The sequence below is a fragment of the Diabrotica virgifera genome, chromosome 4, assembly GCF_917563875.1.
Source record: "Diabrotica virgifera virgifera chromosome 4, PGI_DIABVI_V3a".
In the NCBI taxonomy this organism is placed as follows: domain Eukaryota; kingdom Metazoa; phylum Arthropoda; class Insecta; order Coleoptera; family Chrysomelidae; genus Diabrotica; species Diabrotica virgifera.
In genome coordinates this window covers 35,805,090-35,831,261 of record NC_065446.1, presented here as the reverse complement: position 1 = coordinate 35,831,261, position 26,172 = coordinate 35,805,090, and the positions used below count along the sequence as shown (strand labels likewise).

The 26,172-nt window shown below is 32.1% G+C and overlaps 1 protein-coding gene across 3 annotated transcripts in view; it reads right to left on the bottom strand.

The window, feature by feature from the left end:
- The window catches only part of LOC126882988 (carotenoid isomerooxygenase), a 66,346-nt gene that overhangs the window by 26,731 nt on the left and 13,443 nt on the right, over window positions 1–26,172 (bottom strand). The window contains exons 2-6 of one of the 3 annotated variants that reach the window (XM_050648136.1): window positions 24,251–24,353; window positions 19,485–19,596; window positions 10,652–10,798; window positions 9,742–9,941; window positions 1,551–1,631 (exon numbers count right to left, since the gene is read on the bottom strand). In XM_050648136.1, coding sequence (XP_050504093.1) covers window positions 1,551–1,631; window positions 9,742–9,941; window positions 10,652–10,798; window positions 19,485–19,596; window positions 24,251–24,353 — 643 coding nt within the window. The remainder of the gene's footprint in view (window positions 1–1,550; window positions 1,632–9,741; window positions 9,942–10,651; window positions 10,799–19,484; window positions 19,597–24,250; window positions 24,354–26,172) is intronic. The other 2 variants (XM_050648137.1, XM_050648138.1) reach the window with 2 other exon arrangements.

Here is a 26,172-nt window from a genome sequence, read left to right as displayed (position 1 = left end):
GATTTTTCATAAATAACTCAAAGGCTATAAGTTTTTACAAAAAAGTTACTATTATCAAAATTGAGGCCAATAAAAAATCAAATAAACTCTTTACTAGAAAAACCTTTCAGTGTTAACTAGAAGTGAGTTATAGGTAATTGAATGTATATTTCTTTCGTCGAGTACCCAAATCTAAGTATTCATTAAATACCGGGAAAATGGCATTTTATAACATAAACTTATTAAACATTTGTCAAAGTTCTTAGAAATATATATCAAATAAGCCCTCGAACAAGTTGATAGCATTAAAATTTATGCACCAAATTTTTTTCAAAATTTATCTTTTAAAATTTTTTCCAAAAAATGTTATTGTTGTTTTTTGTAAATAACTCCGTTAATTTTTCAGATATCAGGTTCACCTAAAAACTAATTAAAAGATGATTCCAAGAGCTATTAAAAAACGTCGAATTTAGTATGTTAAACCTCTTACTTTTTTTAAAAATAAAAAGTTAAATGGCCCCGGTTACATGGTTCTCGCAGCAAACTTGAAATTTTAAACGTTTCTATCTCGGTTATTTTTTACTCTAAGGAAATAGTAAAATGGATAAAGCATTTGGAGCAGAAAAAAATAAAATTTAGTTATATGTCATTTTTTAGGCCTCTTGAGTATTTTTGGAGTTATTATCAAAAGAAAATGAAAAGTACGATAATTTTAAAAATTCTGATTTTTTTAAATTATATCTTTTTTTCAAAAATATGCATTCTAAACCGATAAAAATTGTTGAAATCATTAACTATGTTAACCTAAAGAAATCCTTGTGAGGATTACTACAAATTTTTGTGGAAATGGCGTATAGTTTATTTTTCACTTTTTCCTAAAAAAATCGAAAGGGTTCTCTTATTTTCATCATAACTTGCTTAATTTTGATGCTATTAACTTATACTGGAGCTCATTTGATAGGTATTCCGAAGTACTTTGACAAGTGCTCAACAAGTATATTCTATAAAATGCTTCGTTTTCCCGTTATGTAAGCTTGAATACTTAGATTTGAGTACTCGTCGAAAAAAATATACATTCAATTACCCATAACTCACTTTGAAATAACATTAGTTTAGTTCTTTAAGTGCGGAGTGTATTAAATTTTTTATTATGTTTAATTTTGGTAATAATAACATTTTTACAAAAGCTTATAGTTTTTGAGTAATACGTGAAAACAGCTTTAAAACATGCATTTTTTTAAGAAAAAATAAATCTTTGATATTTAATAACTCAAAAAGTATTGATTTATGTTAATAACTTGATAAAACAAATTTTGCTTAGAAGTTGCCCCTTTATCGATTTCTGGTATTATTTTTAATAAAAAAAATTTTGTTTCGCCCCCGAGAATGGGTGGCATCTACCCCCAGGGTAAAAGCGCAAGTTGACATCATGTCACCTTTGTTCCTTGAAGTATCTTCTAATTACTCACCAATTTTCAATGAAAATCGATGCAGGTTCAACGAAATCGGAGGTGAAAACCTTCAGTGACTCCACTAATACAATAATTTATAGTAAATACGTCCATAATTACCATTTTCATTCTTTTGAAATTCAACAATACTGTGGTAAAGTCCTGTAGGTCGCACCGACAATCCCAAATTGTAGATTGTACCTGGACATAAAAAAACTTATTTATAGCAAGTAAAAGGTATAAGAGAAAAAATCTAGTTTTATATAAATTTTTTAAAATACACTTGGCTTGGTCTTTGTCACTATCTCCACAAATTTTGTAATCCATTTTACAGTTATGTTTCCTAGGCACCTGAAAGCTCCTTTTCAGAATAGCTCAGAATTAGCTAACAATGCAATATTTAATTGCTATTATATGGATAAATTGATTTTTTTTACTTTCAAACCATTTTAAAAATGTGACTAATGCAATGACATTTAAATACCATTTTAAAGTACGTTAACGAATCGATACGTGGTGGCTCAGTGGCAGAGTGGTAGACTGGAGATCAAGATGTCCTGAGTTCAAAACCCGTCTGTTACGTATCTTTTTTAAATTACAACTTTAATTTAAGTTACAACTCCGCTTCTACTGGATATACAGACTTCATGCGTACACCATTCTTTTCACTATTTATAGCTATATTTTTACTAAGAATATCTTTTTCGATAAAATACTTACTTTTTGAGTTATTTGCGAAAAACCGTCGAAAAACATGTTTTTTGTTGTTAAAAATGAATATATATTCACTCGCAAATAACTCGCAAATAAGAACAAAAGTTGCTTAGAATTAGTCATTTTATCTAATTACGAACTTATTTTGAATGCGTATTTTTTCACCCCCGAGAAGGGGTATTCCCCTCCATTTTTGTAAAATGGAGCGGGTGTAAAATTGTAAACTTTTTCTTATATAATAATAGACAATTTCAACTACCTATTCCCAAATTTTCATCCTTCCTTTATTTTTTTTTGGGTCAGATTGTTCTTTGATAGGGCTAAACAGAAATATTAAAAAAGAATTTTTTAATTCGTTCGAAATTCTTAATTTTGTGTCAAAAAATCCGCAATAACTATCTCTTAAAACCTACCAAATTCTATTTTCATATCTCAACTGGTTTTAAAGCAATAAATAAATCGTCAGTTTGTCAGAAAAAATTCAACATCCCGTATCTCGGAAAGGAAACATTTGCAGACATACGTTTATTAAGCCAACTGTCATTATTTTTTCATGCCGAATTCCCCCTTAAAGTTAACGCTATTCTATGGCAGAACGCTTTGAAATTATTTCCATATTTTTTGAAAATAGAAAAGGTGCAACAAAATCAGCGAAATTATTTAATCATCTTCATCAAGATAAACAACTATCAATCATATAATACATATATCTACCTATTAAAACTATTTAAAAAATCATAAAACGATATCAGTGCTGATACAGAAAAGAAGAAGTGTGAAAACGTGTTAGGACTGAAGCGGCAGGAGTAGCAATCTTATGTTATGTTAATTTGGAATGTAGTTCAAGTACTAAACAATATCTCAAGGATATAGTTTTTACTGTACTAGATTAGAAATTGCATCCCTACAACATACTTGGCACAGAAAATAAATGAAGCTGATGCAGGTGACTTAATGTTCCTTTTTTATAAATGGCACTGTTAAATAGACACAATTATTGTCGTTATTAGGCTGATGAATCCTATAGTAGGGGAGGAAAGTATGCTAAATTTGCAGTTATTCGAACGTTATGAGGACTTATTGGGTTGTAAAGATTAGGACCTAAAACCAAAAAAAAATTAAGTAAAGTTTTCCAAAAAGTGGGGGACTTTCCATTTTTTAAATTAGTTTTCCATTTCCAACAATCGTTTTTTACGATTATAGCGCCATCTATCCATAATTCGAAAAAATGTCTCGAATAAAAGTTACTTATTTTTAAGTAAAGAATCCAAATCTGCAATAAAAATGAGGGCTCCCATTTAAGATTTTAAAGTAGCCCTCTACCCCACCTCTGTGGGGGGTCGTGTTTGGTGCCATTCAATAGATTTTTCAAAAATATTGAATACGTATATTTTTCAGTTTTTCGATTTGATGTTCATTTCGAGAAATATCGCGGGGTTCGTATTTAAAACTTTAAAATTACCCCCCACCCCTCTTCGTGGGGGTCGTGTTTTGTATCATTCGATATATTTTTGAAAAATATTGAACACGTATTTTTTAGTTTTTCGATCTGACGTGCATTTCGCGAAATATTCGATTTTTTTTGTGAAATTTTGTTACTCGCCCATTTTCTTACGCCCCGCTCAAATCGTCAAATTTTTGAAATATACACTTTTGAGATGCCATCTTTGTATATGTTTGTTTTCTTTTTTTTCCATAAGCAACTAAAAACCTCGTATTTTCTACATAATATCAACTAGCAAATAATAAACTTACGTGCATAGAAATCGGCCCACTTAAAAATTTGGCCATTTTTGAGGACTCGTATCTCCTAAACCAGTTGGCCGATTTAAATGATTTCTTGAACATGTTGTAGCACGATTATTTAACAATACCACTGTAATGATATTGTTGCTAAACAGATAAATTTTCATTGTATACCGGGTGTACCAATCAAACAGTGTTTTTTCCTCAAAGTTCGCATCACCCTGTGGAATATTCTAGCATATATAAAATACTGAAATTAAAACCCAACTCTAGCCTCTGCTTTACTTAACATTCTGTTTTTGATTCATTCATTTATGTTGGATAATAAAAAAGTTAGGTACTTTAACAACTAGACATGTTCTTCATCAATACACAGTGTTTCTAAATAAGTGCGACAAACTTTAAGGGGTAATTCTGCATGAAAAAATAATGACAGTTATAGACTGGGAGATATTATACAGAAGTTCAGCCACGATTTTCTAAGTCCTGCCTTTTGCAATACTGGAAGGGTAGACGATGTACTTACAATCTGTGGAAACATCCACAAATTTCCTGTGACATTTTCCTGTAAAAATTAGATTTTCCCAAAAAATAAAAATAGGGTTTTGCGATGAATTTCTAAGTCCTGCCATATCCGTAGATAGACAGGATACTATCGATTTTATGAAGAAAATTTTTTGGGCAGGAGGGTTGCAAACGGGGTAACGGAGTATATATGTATACAAACATGTAATGAAAATAATGAAATTTTCATGATTTTCTAAGTCCTGCCAACTTAATAAACTAAACATATTTATTTCAAAATAATCAAAAAAAATATTGGCATGACGTCTCCTAATGTTTAAGTATACTTGTCCCTTGGAAAATTCTGCGGAAAATTTTCACCCTGATTCCGTGATTTTCTAAGTCCTGCCTTTAAAAAAGTTATAATACTCAAATACAATCAATACCTTTTCGGTACTCGGCAGGAGGGTTAAACGGTTCTTGTAAGACGGCAGGAGTCCTAGATTTGTAAGAAAATTCGTGAAAAAGTCAACGATTTTCTAAGTCATGCCATTTTGCACATGTTTCAAGAATCTTAATATAAGTCTATATACAAAGAGGCAGGATGGTTTTATGGTTATTTTGTATACAGGGTGGGGCATTAGTGTGGGCTAGTCCAATTACTCGTTTGTCGTAAGATATACGAAAAAAGTTATGTAGGTAAGACATGTGCCACAGATAGGACTATAATTTAACAGTATTTTCTAATATACAGGGCTACCCGTTTTCACAGGGTGACAAAAATTTATGTTTTTTTAAATGGAATACCCTGTATATTTTTACATTTTTGGATTCTACTCGATGTTCTCTTTAATAAAATATAGTGTTTCGAAATATTATACGAGGTAGTTTAAAATATAATTACGTTTTTTTTTTAATTTAGTAGGAACATTCACACCCTATACATATTGTTAGTGATTTGATATCCAAACTTCTATTAATTTATGTTTAAACGATTTTTAATATAGTCTACTATTGTCAGTTAATAATAGTATACCAAAATGTTTAATTTTAGTATACGGGGTTGGTTGAAACTTGAAAGTCGGAATGACTATTTTCTGAGTTTTCTTAAATGGGACACCCTGTATTTTAGTATTATAATAAAATGATATTTTATGGTACCTTTTTATTTGCTAAGCATTTTCTATACCATATTTATATATTAATTTCGGCAGTAAATTGATACAGACAGATTACTCAGGTGGTTTTTGGGGTTTCTGAACAAGAATGTCACATTAGAACAGATCGTTACCTAGTGCTCGAGGTGACTGATGAACAGGAGTGTGATTTTACTGAAGCAGATACTAGGTATAATCAGGATGCAGAAGAGCAATGTGACGAAAATGACTAATTTATATATATTTTTATTTTTTATTTATTTTAAATTTTGTGTTGAATTCATAAATTAATTAATTTTGTGTTACTTAATTAAAACAATAAAACATATTTCTTAATCACATGTCTTCTTTGAATTAATATCTAATTTTTTTAATTAATTATAATTAATTATTTAATTTTAAATTCGGTATAACCACTAACAACATACAGGGTGTCCAGAAACTCGTAACAAATGACGACCGGAGATTCCTCAGATAATTTTACGGCAATTTAACACAATTCACCTAATCTGAAAATGCTTCCTAAGGCAGATTAAAATAACATAAAACGTGAAACATGAGACGTGAAACATGAAACTTGAAATAAGAAACAAATAAATTGTGAAAAAACATTTGATTTCATGTGATATACTAATCGAAGAAACAAAAATAAAATTTGTATAGTCGACAATGGAAAGTTATGACGAGGTCGTTGCTGTCATGGCAAACCTTTATTACTGTCTAAGGGAGGCCGCAGATCAAAGAAACGTGAAATAAAAACATAAAACGTAAAACATGAAACAAAATGAATTGTGAAGGACGAAACCGTTTCATATTATATACTAATCAAAGAAACAAAATGAAAATTTGTATAGCCAACAATGGAAAGTAATGATGACGAGGTTGTTACTCTTGTGGCAACTTTTTATTACTGCTCAACATCATAACCATAGTACGTATTTGGTTGCAAACGAACTAAGTAATCATCTTCCCAAATTTAAATCATTTTATAGACTGAGTATTCAAACATCTACATTGTTTTATTGTGGGTCCTGGTTTAAAGAAAACTGATATTTTCTTATCATTACCTATTCGAGTACCTCTCCAGGTTATAATTGTACAACTCTTCGTTCTACTTTACAGCAGAAACCAATGCAATATTAAATTCTTGGTCGGAATTCACATTATGCACGTAATTAACTGTCCAAAACAATGAAACTGAAACCGAAAAATACAACACGATCTCTTTCCTGAAACAGATTTCACCAAGATAAAAATGTTATATGTGCATGAATCACACTCGCTTCTTGTGTGTGCGGACTTCTATTTGTTTAACTGTGTTTTATTTTCATGAAACGTGTTTTACGTTTCATGTTTTATGTTTCATGTTTCTTTGGTGTGGGGGCTCTCGAAGATAAAAAAGTTTCAGGCACATGAATCACACTCGTTTCATTGGTGGGCGTACTTTTAAATAGACGGAGGCCTATGACCACTGACCAGTACTATTAATTCACAATTGATAAAATCGATTCATCTCTGGAAGAGAAATAAACGTAGCAGTTTTCGTTTTTCTAAATAGAATTTTTCTAAATTCTTTTAAACTCAAAAAACCAAAAAACGAAAATTTTTTTACATCGATTTTTCTAGAACACTGCGTATTCTTCTGAGTTAAAGCAAAAGTACCTTTTAGTACAAAACTATCCCAGAATTCAATAATCCAGTGTCAGAGATGCTTAAAAGTTAGACAGAAAAGTTATTCGATAATATATCCGTTTCCGTACCCAAACGGACCCCTATGACCGATACTAAAAATTGACAATTGATAATTGACATTTGACAATTGACCTCTGGAAGATAAATAAGTGTACCAGTTTTCGTTTCTCCAAATAAAAGCGTTCTGCAGCTATTTTAAAGAAACTAATTACAAGACTTCGATATGCTTCTTCTAGAAGAAGCATATCGAAGTAGAGGTCGTCCGCCAACCAGATGGTCTGATGACATTTGTAAAGTTGTAAACGGTTTTAGATTAGTGTTTTTTAAGCATACTCGACATGGTATGACTCAAGACAAATGTGGTGATATGAATATGTTTGTATAACACCCTGAAATAATTTTACAGACAGATAATTTAATTTTTTTATACGAAATAACTATACAACCATCCTGCCTCTTTGAAAATAGATTTATATTCTCCTTTTCATGAACATTTTTCAGTGCGTCACAAATTATAGAAAAAAAGGTAAGTCCGTGATAATACACATTTATGACATTTATTCTAACGTGACATTTTAGTTAAATCTGACAGTTGTCAAATTTTGTTTTCAATTTGGAATAAAACCAAATCAATTGTGTCTATTGCATTTATAAAATGGTATTTTCTTTCATTTGTATAGTCTTATAAATTGTACAGATTATATTGATAATATTATTATTTTATTTAATAAATAATTCTTTTTTGATTATGGCGCCATCTATCGACAACTAGAATAATCACCGAACTAGAATAATTACCGAAGTATTCCCAGACGTGCCTTTTTTTCTGTCACATACAATTTAATGCGTTAGAGAGAAATCGAAAAACTGTGACGCACTGAAAGATGATCATGAGAAAAAGAATATTATCCTTCTTGAGATATGTGCGAAATGGCATGACTTAGAAAATCGTGTAATTTTCCACGAATTTTCTTACAAATTTTTTAACTATATATAGTAAAAAAGGTGTAACTAAACATCCTGCCATTTTGCATAATGTATACTGAAATTATTTATTTTGTAACAAAATTTATTTTATGACTTAGAAAATCACGGAACCAGAGTGAAAATTTTATACAAAATTTTCCAAGAAACAAGTGCAGTTAAACATTAGGTGACGTCATGCCAATATTTTTTTGGTCATTTTGAAATAAATATAATTAATTTATTAAGTTGGCAGGACTTAGAAAATCACGAAAATTTCATTATTTTCATTACATGTTTGTATATATGTATACTCCCTTAGTCCTTTTGCGACCGTCCTGCCCAAAAAATGTTCTTCATAAAATAGATAGTATCCTGTTATTCTATGGATATGGCAGGACTTAAAAATTCATCGCAACTCCCAATTTTTTTATTCATGGAAAATCTAATTTTCACAGAAAAATGTCACAGGAAACCCGTGGATTTTTTCACAAATTGTAAGTACCTTCTCTAACCTTCCAGTATTGCAAAGGGCAGGACTTAGAAAATCGTGGTTGAACTTCTGTTAATATCTCCCGGTTTATTAACTTGATAAACGTTTGTTCGCAAATGTTTCGTTTGCGAGATACGGGATGTTGAATTTTTTCTTACAATCTGACGATTTATTTATTGCTTTAAAACCAGTTGAGATATGCAAATGAAATTTGGTAGGTTTTAAGAGATAGTTACTGCGGATTTTTTGACATAAAATTAAGAATTTAATATTCACCATTGGCGCGCATACGGGTAATATGACCGATCGTATTACCCATATGTACGCCAATGGTGAATATTCAATTCTTAATTTTGTGTCAAAAAATCCGTAATAACTATCTCTTAAAACCTACCAAATTTTATTTTCATATCCCAACTGGTTTTAAAGCAATAAATAAATCGTCAGTTTGTAAGAAAAAATTCAACATCCCGTATCTCGGAAACGAAACATTTGCAGACATACGTTTATAAAGCCAACTGTCATTATTTTTTCATGCAGAATTACCCCTTAAAGTTTGTCGCATTTATTTAGAAGCACCGTGTATTGATGAATAACATGTCTAGTTGTTAAAGGACCTAACTTTTTTATTATCCAACATAAACGAATGAATCAAAAAACAGAATGTTAAGAAAACCTAAGGCTATAGTTGGGTTTTAATTTCAGTATTTTATAAATGCTAAATTATTCCACAGGGTAATGCGAACTTTGAGAATAAACACAGTTTGATTGGTACACCCGGTATACAATGAAAATTTAACTGTTTAGCAACAATATTATTACAGTGGTATTGTTAAAGAATCGGGCTATAACATGTTCAAAAAATCACTTAAATCGGCCAACAGGTTTAGAAAATATGAGACATCAAAAATGACCAAATTTTTAAGTGGGCCGATTTCTATGCACGTAAGTTTATATATCTAGCAAATAATATATATCTAGCAAATAATATATTCTAATAATCAACTTTAAGTAAGAAAATCAAGACATTACATTAACTTACCATCGTTTAAAACATGAGGATGCGACGTATGATGAACTATAGATACATAATCATTAACGGCAACTTTATCTTCGGTTTCTAGTGTATCGGGATTAATTTTATGTATTTGAGGTGTTTCTCCAAAAGCATATAGCTCATCACCGAATGGATATACTGAGATCATGGAATTATCTGATGAATCTTGGAAAACAGCTGCTATTCTGAAACCCAAAGTTTATCTGATACAACTAATCAACAACGTGTTGGTGTCAGATTTTTTTACTGGCCTTAAAGATAATTATTTTTATGAGTTAAATAACAAGAATACCATAAGTTTTAAAACAAATTAGGTATAATCTACAAAATGAATGTTAGTACCCCTTCTTATCTTAGTGATTACGCGCAGTCTACAGTACCTCCTACTGTACCACATTATTTTGTTGAGCATTGGTCGTATTAAATTTGATTTATTTAAATATCGCACAAAAATGCATCTGTCAAATAATAGCGTACTATAGGGAACATAGACACATATAGAACGTACACCTTGACTTTACAGTATAGGGAACATAGGCAATGCAGTCCTTATGAGAGTTTTTATCGCGGTGATGCCGATTTTATCAAAAAGAATTTGTAATCGAGAGATAAAATGAAAACTGTTTTAGAAAGACAATCTACAATTTTAGGATTCATAAATATGCGTAATAACTATAGTATATCAAATAAACTTAAACCCATACGAATCCTAAAATTGTAGATTGTCTTTCTAAAACAGTTTTAATTTGATCTCTCTAATGTTCGATTACAATTTTTTTTGATAAAATCGGCATCACCGCGCTAAAAACTCTCATAAGGACTGCATTGCCTATGTTCCCTATACGTGCCTATACTGTAACGTCAAGGTGGGACGGACTATAGAAATATATTTTACCTTTTAAAAATTGAATGACACGGATCTTCAACAATTTTAGTACCAAATTCACATTTTACTATTCTGTTGGCTGCCCAATTCTGTTTGAATACTTCTGATTGTACGAAACGACATGAATATTCTACTTTGCCGTATTTTATTCCAAATCTGAAAAAAAATTCGTTTTAAAAAAAATCAGATAATGAATATACGCGAAGCTATGTCAAAATATCTACAGGTGTTTCATTGGGAAACGGAAATACTTAAACGGTGAATAGAGGTCACTGAGGTGGTTCTCGATATACCACGTTTATTGGCTCTAAAGGTTTTTATAACTGAGTTAGAAGGTGTTTTATCGATTTTGCCCATTTCTTTCTGAATCCATAACTTTAGCACCACCTTGTATACATATTTTTATCATATGGTACACATATGTTTCATTTAGAGCCCAAACGAACCAACTACTAATCACAAGAAAAATCCAGATCCTAATAACAAAAAATATAGTCATTGTGATCTTGAAACAACACCCTGTATATTGTACATTGAAATTTTCAAAATCCGTTTGCGTATTTCAAAAGATCACAAAAAAATAAGCTTATAGTGCATTATTTCACGGTTTTTGCTGTAAATTTTAAATAACCGCTTCGATTGACATGAAATTTGGCGTATGCATAGCTAATATGCCAGAAAAAAGTGATATCGTGCCGATGTGTGCTTAAAAGTGATATCGTGCCGATGTGTGCTTTTGCACTGGGGTGATTTTCACCCCCTCTCGGGGATTAAAAAATATATGTCGAAAATAAGTCCGGAAATGGATAAACTGACTAATTTTAAGCAACTTTTGTTCTATAGAGATTTTTCTTCAAGTCAATACTTTTCGAGTTATTTGCGAGTAAATATGTTCATTTTTCAACAGAATATCCACGTTTTTAGACGGTTTTCGCAAATAATTCAAAAAGTGAGTATTTTATCGAAAAAACGTTCTTTGAAAAAATATAGCCCGTAAAAATTTTTTAAAAAATGGTGTATTTATACATAAGGTTTCTAGACCTAATAGAATAGAGTTATAGATAATGAAAAATAGGTTTATTTGGGCCAAATTCCAAATAGACTATTTCAGCGTGAAATATCTAAAAAATAAAGCAATTTTTGGGGAAAACTCATTAAAACTCTTTTAAAGTGTTTAAAAAAATCTTTATTCCTGTTTTGAAAAAAGTTTCTAACATTAAATCTAAGCAAGTGACGCTCAAAATAAAGTTGGTCCCTTTTGTTTTGGCAAAATAAAATCGGGAATATCATCCCCCAATTAGCAACTTGAATGAAATTAATTGTTACCGCTTCACGAGTTACTTTACTTATGATTTGTGTATATGATCTGTAAGTTTCATCGATTCAAAGTGCTTATTTTTGAAAAAATTTGATTTTAAAATAAAATTTTTAAAAATTTAAATTTTGAAAAAAATTTTTTTTCATAATAACTTAAAAATTGATGGAGATACCAAAAATCTTAAAGAATAAAAAATGTCGGCTTTACTTTTCTGAACATTTTGTATTTTTTTGTTTTTTTTTGTAAGACAAAAATTGGTTAAGATTTGGTGTTTCTAAATTTGCATACACTCGTGATTAGTGAGATGCTAATTAGGGGGTGAATTTCCCAATAGGGAACTTGCATAAATTTTTAAATTCGAAAAAAATGTTATAAATCACAACAGAACATAATTTAAAACATGTATCAAAGATAAAAAAAGTTTTGTTTGTCTTTCGTTTGGCCCCTAAAGACGATTAAAAATTCAAATTAAAACAGGTGGTCCAAAACGCATAGTGACGTCATATAGTTGTGCATGTACATTCTGCACCAACAAAGTAAACAAAATTGTATACAATTTTAAATTAGACACTATAAACGTCAGTAGAAAATACAGTTATGTAACGTCACAAGCGTTTTTGATCGTTTGAACTATTTTACATTGGCTAAGGGTTCTTCTAAACCAAGGCCAGAAAACAGAAAAAAATATATATATTTTAAATTATCTTCTAAGTTATTATGAGGTTTTACCGCGTGAAAGTTTGGAAATATTATTTTTAAAGGAAACTGAATAATATTACGTAATAAAAAATGTGTAAGTTTCCTCATAGGTTTGGCATTCGTTTTGACACTGACACTAAGTTTTATAAATATATTTGATAATTTCTATTTCTGATATATTTGAGTGTTTTTAAGATATATTTTTTAAAATGACCGAAGAGGGTTTTTGTAAAGGGCAGTCTGATAACTTACCTATAGTTGATTATTTGTATGGTGGCTACATATTTTCAAAAGAGTGAAAATTTTTCCGTCGGAGAAGTTCGGGGAGTTAAAGCAGATAAGTAAGTACATATATTATGTATATTATACTCCCATTATACCTACTAATTTTGTACTGTGATTTTATTCTGATTATTATTCTCATAAGTATTTAACGATAAAACTTAGTAGGTACACACTTCCTATTAAGTATAGTGATCAAAAAATGTCATTACAATATAAATATTTTCCCATATTTCGCGACGATGCTGTGGCCAAATACCCAAGTAGGTGGAGGCCAATAAACTAAAGAAGAAGAAGAAGAAGAATATACTTACATATAACCCTCCCACACATAGAGGTATATATTAACATAGAGAGAGCCTACCTTCCGCGCTTCCTGACGACAAGATCTCATGGACTGGTTTGCTGCATCTCTTTCTAACACATTGTATCGAAAATCTATGATGACATTCAGTGTGAATATAGGCACGGAAGAGGAGGACAACTGTAGCAGCTTTACTATGCGTAAGAGTGAAACAGCACTAATCCAAATAAAAAAGATGGTGTCGTCACTTCGCTCTGAAAGATACTCTCTCTATGCTAATATATAACTCTATGCTCCCACATCACTGATATAACCATATAAAAAACTAATGTAAAACTATGTGACGTCACGGGCCGTCTGAACTACTTTAAAATAAAGAAGACTTTAAATTTGTGTTTCTAAGTTATTATGAGTTTTTGAACCGGGAAATTTTGGAAATCTCATTTTTATACAAAACTGAACATTATTATGTAATAAAAAAAAAATGTGCAAGTTCCCCATTGTTTACCGAAGAAAAGAGAGCAACTTTATTTTAAGCGTAACTTGTTTACTTTTGATGTTAGATTTTTTTTATAAAACGAAAATAAAGATTTTTTTATTTAAAAAAGTTGTAATGAGTTTTCCCCAAAAAGTTCTTCATTTTTCGGTTATTTCAGGTTAAAATATTCGATTTGGAATTTGAGGAATATGAACGTATTTTTCATTAGCTCTGAAAGTCAACTTGACACTTTTGATAGTTGGAAACTTATTTTCTAAAAAGAACGTATGTACAGTCCTCCGGATTATATTCATTGGCGATTCAATTAAATGAAAAGATCTTCGTCCACGCTGGCGAGTTTTTGGCGCACTTAAAGTTTCTGTGCTTTTTAATTCACGCACAATAGGGAACTTGCACAATTTTTTTTATTGCATAATAATGTTCAGTTTTGTTTAAAAATGAGATTTCTAAAATTTCACACTTCAAAAACTCGTAATAACTTAGAAATACGTATTTAAAGTCTTCAGCGGTATAAAATAGTTCAAACGACCCGTGACGTCACATAGTTTTACATTAGTTATTATTATGGTTATATTTCGCTGTGTCTAGGTACACGCTAACGTGTACGCAAATAAAAAAGTTAGGTATGTACACGCAAATTAAACTTCATCAAGCCAGTGACGTTATTATTTAGCGTGCGCAGTGACTGTATATTTTGGTACATGCTATTTTGATATGTTGAGCGTGTGTTTGATAGAAAAATATTTGTTAAAGAAAGGGAAGCAGAACTATTTAGATGTTTCAAACTTAATTGTAATAAATCAATGTATATATTAAAGTATATATTTAGGTTAGCAAAATAAATATATGTATTTAGTTGACATAACACGTACAAAATATTGTTAAAATAATTTTTATACGTAAGTTAATTATTATAATCAACTATTCTAAATGGGAAATAAGCCACAATTTAACTAAAAAAATGATTTTATTAACGTTTCGACGTCCAAATCGGATGTCATTGTCAAAATACAAAAATTAGTCAGATTAAATAAATTATTAGAAAAATTTTTTACTAAGCAACATCATTTTTGTTTAATTTAATAATATTTTGTATTTTTACAACGACGTCGAAACGTTATTAAAATCATTTTTTGGTTAAATTGTGGCTTAGTTCCCGTTTAGAATAGTTGATTACAAAAATGCCACAAGGATAATAGCTTCAGAACAAGTTAATTATTATTGTGAAAGCTTTAGGTCCTCTTTTTATTTTAATCTTTTACGGTAATACATACTATTTCATTTATAACTAAAAAAAATATATATTAATTTATAGTCTCTTATCTTTTTCGTACTATTTTAAAATGTTCTTAAACTTATTAAAATAACTAAATAATTGTCCACACTCCGTAGTTAATTTAAAAACAAACACTAAACAAATAAAAAATAAGAAATCACTGACACTCTAACTTTTTTATTTGCGTACACGGTAACGTATACCTAGACACAACCTTATATTTAGGTATATTCTTCTTCTCCTTCTTTAGTTTATTGGCCTCCACCTACTTGGGTATTTGGCAAGCTCATCGTCGTGGAATAAGTCAAAAATATTTATATTCTAATGACATTTATCGTAGGTATGTCATTGTAATAATAATATACCAGTTTGTTAAAATTGTAGTTGTATACTGTTTTTGAAGGAAAGGAACGAAGGTTTACTATTGAAAATAAAACCATTTTGTAAAAGTACGAATTTTTCTATGAATAGTTCAAACGATCAAAAACACTTGTAACGTCACATAAATGTATTTTCTACTGACGTTTATAACGTCTAATTTAAAATTCTGTTTACTTTATTGGAAAAATGTAAATGTAAAACCAAGTGACGTCACGATGCGTTTTGGACCACCTGTTTTAATTTGAATTTTTAATCGTCTTTAGGGGCCAAACGAAAGACAAACAAAACTTTTTTATCTTTGATACATGTTTTAAATTATGTTGTGTTGTGATTTATAACATTTTTTTCGAATTTAAAAATTTATGCAAGTTCCCTATTCTTTCAACTTTTCAGAACGAACAGCGATCTACAGCTTCCCTTGTAGGATGTGTTTTCTTAAGCCCATCATACACTTTCCACACGATTTATTTCTCAGCTTTTGACAGTGGTTTATGTCGATGAGATTTTGTCGTACTTGTGCCAGCAGCCGCATCCATTTTTATTCTATAAATACAGAAAAATATACTTTCATTAATATTGCCGAGTTTTATTATTATTACATGTTTTAATTTCTGTGTTTAACAACGTCTATGAAATGTCAATTAACGCATTTTAATTATTGAATGTTGCTTTATTACCCAGGAAATTTGATCAAAAATTGAAAGGCCATAATGAACAATATTTCTTACCTTAACTTTGAATCAAGCGACAAAAGTTTTTAACACTATCTGGACCCATTTTAAAATTATTTATCGGCCCATGTTATATACACTTTTCGAAATTTTCGTTATTTTCAAAATTAATTATTGATAATACAATCATTAATAATTATTTACTTTTCCGATTAAAAATAATAAGTATTACTTAATGGTTTTGCTTTATTACAATGTAATAATTAATTATTGATTTTTTTGATTAGAAATCTAATTCTTAATCGTTTTGTATTAAACTTTACAATGCATTTAATGTGTTTACTTGTCATTTCATGATTTAATTTAAGACAAGAAGTATTTTAAATCAATAAATATGTCACAGCTAACTGTATAATGTACTCACCTAGAAATAACGAAATATAATATCTGTATAACAATAATAATAATAGAGTTCTATAACTACGCTTTCCAGTGAAAAATTTCGACTATTCACTAAATGTAACAAAAAGTCAAACGTTCACTGTGCACTACAGTACGCTACTGACACTTCTCAAATTTTCCACTTTGAAATCCCTCCAGATGTATTAGTCACCGTCTTCAATTTTCGGTCCGAGCGCAAACCGGTTGGATCGAAGAGGGTGAGTTTCGAGCGGGGTTCCCCGACGTATCCACTATGTGGAGCTCAGGGCCGCCGAGAGGGTGGTACAGCCGGTACATTTTACCGGGGCCCGGCGATGTAAGGGGCCCGGCGTCGACCAGACCAAAGACGTAATATTTTCCGTTTTTTTTGCTCTTTACTTTATGTCCATAATACGTTTAATTAATCCTCGGCTATATTTAACATAACCTTTAGTTGATTTGGTGTAAAATTTTAACAGCAATAAATCACAGAAGTCAAATGCTGCAGTGCAGTCAGATAACTATGGATATGGAGATTAAAAATATATCAGGGCTTCTAGAAGATTTACAAAAAATAAAAAATTCATTGAAGAATATAAAGGGTCAGAATCTGAAGGGATCAGGTCTTCCATTGTTGGAGAATCTAAATTAGTTACCAACAATTATGGAATAAATCCAGAATTTAAATCAAATAAAGAAAAACGGCGCAAGAAGCCTGTGAGATTTTTTGATAATTGCCTGGGCCTAGTAGTGATGTGACTGATTATTTCATTCATAGGAGATTCTGACCAATAGAAAGCTACAGACATGCAAATTAAGGTGATAATTTTTGATAATCTCCCGTAAGCATATTACGTCAGATGCCCTTCGTTGCTACGAAAAAATACATTCAGTGACATTAATGACAAATGTTTTAAAAATTATAAAAGTGATGACTTTCAACCGTCAAATACATATTTATAACAACTGTGTGTTTAATTTCACTAATTGGTACTTACATATATAAATTACAATAAAATTTTGGTTTTAAACAGTTTTATTCATGAAATAATCGCAACAAATTGCACTCGAACTCTAAAATTAATATAGAATTTTTGCCCTCGTGACACTTTGACATAATTTCACTCGCCTTCGGCTCGTGAAATTAAAACTGCCAAAGTGACACTCGGGAAAAATTCAATAATTTTAGAGCTCTTGTGCAATTACTACTGATAATTTTGAGCCCGACGCAATATTTCACTGTGAACTATTTAATGTTGTCAAATAATAAGCACTTTAACCAGAATATTTAATGCGGCAAATGAAATGCATTCGCTATTTAACATTTTGTGGACATTCCGAGATGACGATGACGAGAATATTAAGAAAAAAATTGATATATTGCGCGGCGAGTTTTATAAAGAAGACATCAGTGAAGAATTGATAGATGAAATTTTTCATTTGAGAGCGATATACAAGGATAATATTGGTAAATCTCAACTTTCTCCAATCTTCTTCTTTACGTGCCATTTCCGCGACGAAGATTGGCAATCATCATTGCTATTCTAACTTTTGACACTACAGCCCGAAAGAGTTCAGTTGAGCAGGATCCAAACCATTTTCTGAGATTTCTCCGCCAGGACATTTTTCTTTTACCTATGCTGCGCCTTCCTTGAATCTTTCCCTGCAATTTCTCCAATAGATTTACTTAATAAAATTAAACATCACAAATTAGATTCATTATTTCCTAACGTCGTTATTGCGTTAAGAATATTTTGCACATTGCCGGTGACAGTCGCAGAAGAGAAAAGATCCTTTAGTTTTCTTTCCCGCATAAAGGCTGTGATATCTACATACAATGAAACAGGATTGGTTAACTCGCATATCAACTTTGTGCATTGAGAATGATTTGGAATGAAAATCATGAGATTTTTCGAAAGTTATAAACATCTTTTCCAATCAGAAAACTCGAAAAGCACCTGTATTATAAATATTTTCACTATTATAAATATAATCAAAATTTAATCAAATTTATATTTTAAATGTTTCTTATTACATATAGTCCGTCCGCTATAACTTTTCCCATGCGGTACGATTCATTTTCAATCAAATTAAGTCAAAACATAAATTGAAACGAACGTCGATGTGTATATACATTTTGTATACTGTATACTATATACTACACACATCGGCGTACGTTTCACTTTCTGTTTTGACTTAATTTGATTGAAAATGAATCGTACCGCATGGGAAAAGTTATAGCGGACGGACTATATTTTTACTATTGATAATTTTATTTCTATAAAAGTAGAACAATTTTTTTGGCTCTTCACTTTTTGCCGGGGGTCCGTTCGTCACTTCTTGCCGGGGCCCGCTCATCCCTCTCGGCGGCCCTGTGTGGAGCTGCTACACGGAGCGGGGTTCGCCTTTGTATGGATACGTGCATGGATACGTGTCGTAATAGGCTTGTTGTAGATACTCATGCTTTTTCCGAATGCAATGTTGCTGCGTCAAAAATTTAGTTGTGGTGTGAAAAATTGTTATTTTTGGTGGCTATAATCTATCCTAGCTATAAATATCTTCATCAGAATCACTGTTTGCTATAATATCACCGAAGTTAATAGTTCGTTTAATAGCTCTATTACATGCCGGAGAGCTCGATGTCGAGGTATCAGTATAGACATAGAAATGGTACCTATATAACGACGAAGCTCCAAAGCTGGTATCCTGTAATATACTAATGGTGAGATCCTCTGTTATAAAAGCCTCAACCAAACATTTTCAATCGAATTTGTTGTGAAAACTCCATCTCGAGAACTATAATCCTTACATAATGATTCTCAAGTACTTGTCCTTTTTCCTTTAATAAGAAGAAAACGATCAATAACAAGGAATATCGTTGCTAAATAATGAGGTATGTTTCATATGCTATTCAAAAGAACAAACATGAATAAACAAGAATTTTAAAGTTTTACTTAAAGACCCAAACTGTAAAGAAACATAATGTTCTTACCTATGAAGTAGAGCTGAACTATCGAACAGATGAGTAAACTCCTCACGTCCAACTTTTAAGGAACCTGGTCCATTCCTTATAAGAGATCCGTTCAACCAATTAGGAATAATACCTGAACATATTCCAAACTCATTACACTATACTACATAGTTTAGAGAATGATCTATAATCTTTTCGTAATCGAGACTGAGTAATACCTAAATCAAAATTTGAAGGAACTTGACAGCACAGGCGGCTCAAACAAAATATGCGTTTTAATAGAGTCTGCTGCTAAAAATGTTGTGAATTTGACTTTCATCTGTGCCAGTGTGCCCACAGGTGTTGGAAAATATAACAATATAATATCAATAGGGGAGACCTGGGAGACTTTGGCCACTTTTTACATTAGAAGCCCTGAAATTCCTAAAAATGCTATTTAAACAACGACGACGATTTCGTTGTATACCTTGATTAACTGCTGTCCTGTTTCCATAGTCTCATTCCAAAATCTTAAGAGCAATCAAAATTATTAGCGTATCCTTCACCCGAGGAGATAATGGACTAGAGTCAGGGAGAAATTGGACAGTGGAAGGATATTAAAAATATTTATGTTTTAAAGCGAATATATATTTTTCTGTTAACTAAACCTGATCTCAAAAAGTATATAATAAATAAAAGTAAAAATATTGATCTTGATTAAAAAATATTGATCTTGATCCTAAAATTCAGTGAAACAAGTTATTGCAAACTGAACTCCGTCAAATCAATGTTAAAATAGACCATTCCTTGAAATCTTGGCCTGTTGTCCTCAATTGGTTTTGGCAGTACAGCCACAACTTCTTTGAAGCCAACTATAGCCGCGGACTCGGAGGTAAAAATTGTTTTAACGGAATATTTCTCTTAAGAAATCTTACTTCATATCCCTTCTCAAATATGTCATCAACAAGTGCAACGCATTTTCGAACGCAAGTATAGTCGCCTTTAGAAATATCTCTATCCTCCCAATCTTCTTTAGAGTCGAAACTATCCTATGAAGAATGATCTGCGTATTCTAACAGATTCCTTTCATCCTCAGATGACTCATCCTGCAAAACTTTCCTTGTAACAACTTTCCCCTTTTTTGCTTGAATCTTATCTTCTTTTTGTTTAATCTTCTCATCAAGTAAAATTTTCTCTGGGGTGTCCGTTGCAATCATGCACCAGCCGGGTTTTCTTCCTCTATTCGAATTTCCTTTTCTAGCAGGCGTTTTTGGGAAAGGCTGAATGATCTCTGGAGATATGAAGGTACGTTCGGCTTGCTTTGAAGAACACGGTGTTACGTTGGGTGATTCATTCTCTGATCGCAGTACGACTGCAGTAGTTAGGGACCTGTCATTTGAGTCCAACGTCGCCTAGTGGTCCATAGCTATAGTTGCAGAATGTACATTGACAGGCTCAGATATCGGGCGATCCGTAACTGCAGAAGATAAAAATTCCTCTTCGCCGAATATGTTTCGGTCAAATGGAACAATCCCCGTGCACCTAAATCCAGACTTGATGTTCACTGGATTAGCTGCCCTATCCCCATGAAGAAAGTCTTAAATAGGCCAAAAACTGTCCTGTCCAATGGTTGGAGTTTGTTGGATGTGTGCGGTGTAAGGGTGAGGATGACAATCCCATTATCCCTGCAGAACTCAACGGCCTTCAGTGGCCTATGATTAGCAGAACACGGTCATCTGAGTTACATTTAACGTGCTTCACAAAATGTTTCAACACCTTCAGAAAGTTGTCGCAGGTCATCCAGCCACTGGAATATGCTAACCCCATAGGGCTATCACTGGAAATTCCATTCATCATCCTAGCAGTGTCAAACCTATGGCGCGGAACAATCCATACAGGTGGTAGAGCTTTCCCATCTGAACCAATTATCCCAACATGAGTCATTAGTTCACCTCTCTCTCTAGAAATCACTTTTCCGATCTGATGCTCGCCTTTTTTTCCCACGATCTTCTGAACCCTCTGCAAAGTTGTGACGCCCGTCTGAAAGAGAAAGTAAAATGACAATATTCTTTTCTTAATCATGAAAAGTCGAAATTACCTCATCCAGATTATAAATTTGGGCTGGTGTAAAGGAATACCGACCGAAGACATCTTGTAACTTGTTTTGGAAAATTTCCACATTAGTCTTGTGGTAATTCTAGCCAAACTCGTTGCCTCGGGCTTTCTCACTGATAGCTTCGGATGTCGGCGCATAAAGTTGGTGAACCAAGACTCTGACGCCATCTTGTCCACTTCCCATTTGTTAGGTACCTTTCTTGAGTTTATAGAAGCATATTCAAATGCCAGGTGCCAGATTTGAGTAAATATTCTTCTAATGCTATCTCCATATTAGGAGTGAGGATTTGGCTTTTACAAAAGTCGGGTTTAAATTCCATGTGCTTGGTACCAACATCTTTTGCCCTTTTTACATACATAGCAAGTCTGCTTTTTGAACTTCATTATGAGCTGCGCTTCTCCTTATGCTCATGTTATTAATTAATACATCATTGACAGCTCGTTTCGTAACCTCCGGATCGAAATCTCTTTCTGTTTTTTTTTACATAAATGTTCAGCATGTTGAAATTATTAAATATTCAAAATAATAAATAGGTAAATGGCAAGTTCGTAGGTGACTTTGGACACTGTCCATTGTCTACTTTGTATGCACAAAATATTACTTCAAAAATATTAGTCAAGGTGATGGTATTTGAGCAGTTATCAGTTATTATGGGATAACCTCAAAAAGTAAACATTTAAGGAGCACCGTACAAAATATGAGATGTCTCCCTATATCAATGATCAAAATATGCCTTGTGCCTTGCAATATGAGAATCCAAAATGACATCAGACTTACCGAAAACAGATATTATTTTTTCAAAAATTTCTCCAATTTCGCACGGTCGATCGGCATACAGTTAACAATGTAACAGCTAATGCACGTGCGCCATATAAGGAAGGACGTGTTGCCAGATGATCAAGACGAAAATATTGTACAAGGCTGCAGAAATTATCGTTTTTCAAATGATTTTATCGTACAACCAACCGCCCTAAATTTTTCAGTAGAAATCGTCAAATTTCGGTAGATTCTATTTTAGCAGGGTGTTAGCACGTCATCGAAGGCTGGTTAATTAATGGGTTAAGGTTAGGGTTAATGTAATTTTAAAATTATTTTATTGAATAAACATACCTAACACAAAACAAAAAAAATAACAACTTATTCTTGTTCAGTTAAAATTTCAAAAATAATTTCTCCTTGTAATTCTTCCTGACCTTGATCTTCTAATTGCTTTTGTCCATACATTTTAAAGGATGTCATAGATTTTATCATTTCATCTGTAGGTTTGAAATCGACTTTTAACACAGTTTAGCAGTCGCCGTTCCGCGGTACCGCCGTTCCGCGGTACTTCAGTTTTCAGTATATATTTTTTTAATCAATATTCAGAAATTATCGTACATTTATTCATTATTGATCGTACATCGTACAATACCTTTAATTATCGTAAGTACAAATACGATAATTATCGTACCTACGTCTGGCAACGCTAGGAACTAAAATTCACGTGCTACTAATAGAGCGGGAAATATGAATGCGTCCATTGTCTCCTCGTGTCCAAAGTCTCCCAGGTCTCTCCTACATATTTACAGGGCATTACCCTGGAAATAATAATAATATAGCACTCATACCTGAAACTGCCTGCTTCTACAATTACTCCGTGGCGATTGCGAAAACACTATAATTTACACTAAGGGTTTGCTCACTACGGAGAGCAATGGATTGTATCCTCGCTCCCTGGTATTTATATTCGTAAATTCTCGCATTTAAAATAATGTATTTATTTTACATAGCGATCGAAACTATATTATCGATCGCTATGTAAAATAAATCTTCTTCTTCTTTAAGTACCGTGCCCAAATTTTTAGGCGTGGGTAGCTTCCATAACAATTTGCCGATATCGTTCTCGATCTTGTGCGGCATGTAACAATTGATCTGCTGATAAGCCAGTCCATTGACGAAGGTTTCGGAGCCATGAATATTTCTTTCGACCAATTCCTCTTTTTCCGTCGATCTTTCCATTGAGTATTAACTGCAGCATCCTGTATATGCTACCTCTCATTATATGCCCCAGATATTCAAGTTTTCTCTTTTTTATCATCTTCATTAAGTCACCTTTGCCTTGACCTACTCTGTTTAAGACTTCTCTGTTTGAAATGCGTTGAACCCAAGATATTCTGAGCATTCTACGATACGACCACATCTCAAAGGCTTCTAATTTGTTCATCATGTTAACCTTCATGATCCAGGTTTCACATCCATATAGTAATACAGGATACACATAACATTTTAGGAACTTGATTCTTAGTTGTAAATTCAGCTGAGAGTTGCTCAGAATAGATCTAAGTTTCATAAATGCTCCTCTTGCAATTTCTATACGAGTTTTAATTTCTTCATCCGGATTTAGTGTCTCGTTTATCCAACATCCTAGGTATTTAAAATGGTTAACTTTTGTTATTGATTCATCACTGACAATTAGTTGCATAGGGCCGACGTCTTGTTTACTAACCACAAGTAACTTTGTCTTTGTTGCATTTATGTTAAGTCCGTTATTGGAGCATTCTCTAGTGACTCGATCAATAAGGATACAAATAATTATAAATACATTATTTTAAATGCGAGAATTCACGAATATAACGAATATAAATACCAGGGAGCAAGGGTCGGAGCGAGGATACAATCCATTGCTCTCCGTATTGAGCACAACTTTAGGTACCTGTAACGTTTCCTATTATTGGTTTTGTAATTTCTTCTTCGCATGATCTCAACCAAACTGTAGCATCAGTGTTAGGATATAATCGTTCCGATTTATCTTCAGACTGAAACAAGTGTAGATTATAAACAATTAAGTTTTTTTTTCAGTTAAAATTAATCAGGCGATACTTATGAATGGCACTCACTTCACCGTGAATGATCTAGTAGTCTATGGGTCAAGCTCAGAGCAGAAAACAAATGGCTAAAGTAGTATGTAGTTTAAAATTCTGGTCAAAATTCTAAAATTTGCCAATTTTGCCAAATTGGCAAAGTTACTTACTAAAATCACTAGCCAGTTGTGTCTGAATTTAACGAAGCGACTATAATACTGCTTTATGCTTACTCTTACTAAACGTTTTGACTTTAGAATAGAAAATCATCTTATAGCTTTAGCTTTTTATGCACTCTGTTTGAGTTAAATAAAGGAGACTTAAGAAAACATTGTAAATAATAATTTATAAATAATTTTGACTCAGGGTGACAACAAAGACAGTTGACTTACAGTGACGACAAAAACTACATAGCCCGCAAAGAAAATTTGATATACCTAAGTATAAAGATATCTTTAGTACAAATGTAACAATACCAGAAAATCCATTAAAAATTTTAAAATTTATAATCTCAAATCATTTATCTCTTCCAAATTTTGTAATAGCATTAAAAATTTTATTAAAGTAACCGTCGTTAGACCGGCCAGTATTGTCGCCCTTGCTAGCGAAATTATTCCGATTCGATTTTTTTGCACAAACTTACTCAAAAAGAGGTCCTTATAACATATCCACAGAGTGCCGGGCGGTGCCGTGGTCGAAAAATTGTTTAAACAATTTTTTTTTAAACAAATTCACCAAAATAGTTTTTTCGTTTCGAACAATATTTTTTCAGATAATTTGGGTCATTCTGAGCAAAAAAGGTCAATTGTCATTTTTCTCTAAAATTGATTGTTGTCGAGTTATATGCGATTAAAAATTTGAAAAATGCGAAAATAGCCACTTTCAAGTCTTAATAACTCAATTAAAAATTATTATTATGAAATTCAAAAAGTGACCAAATCAAGTTTCAAACCCCTTCTTCAAGGTCCTGGAGAGATTTTTGTTATTATTTTATTACAAAGCTGCTATTTTTAATTATTAACAATTAGCGCTATAGTCCAACTGTACCGTCGCCCACGTTAGCGAAACTATTTCGATTAGATTTTTTGTACAAACCTACTTAAAAAGAGGTCCTTATAACACATACACAGGGTGCCGGGCGGTGTCGTGTCAAGTGAATTAAAAGTAAAATTTTATAAAAAAATTTTGTCCTGGTAAAAGGTAGGTATACAAGAATAAAAAACCGCTAAACGCCGTAAAAATGAGTGGCGCATACAATATTCCAGCTACAAAAGATCTGATATGATAACTGAGCGTTTGTAGAAGGACTCTAGACGAATCTAACGGTGTATACCTTATATCCGGAAAAATTCGAATTTTTAAGTTATAGGCTTCATAAGTATGATCAAATCTATTTCTTATGGGAAAAACGGTTTTTCAAGCTCAATAATTCCTGTAATAGCTTCAGTTATCGTACTTGACCTTAGATGCATAAGATACTACTTGTCAATACGTTTCAAACTCATGTTTAGTGAACAAAATCGGTTAAGCCGTCTAGAAGTTATTAAGCTACAAAAGTATAATCCAATTAACGATTATTCCCTAAATGGTTTATGTAGTTGTAGTGGTTACGACGCTAATTTAATCTGGCAACGGGCAATCCGAGTTCATTTACCGGCCATCCCAATATTTTTTTCAATATATTTCGAATAGAAAAAAAATCTAGTGTACATTCGATGGACATTAGATCATTTGGGAGATAATGCGACAAAGGCGACCATTTATAAAGCTTAAC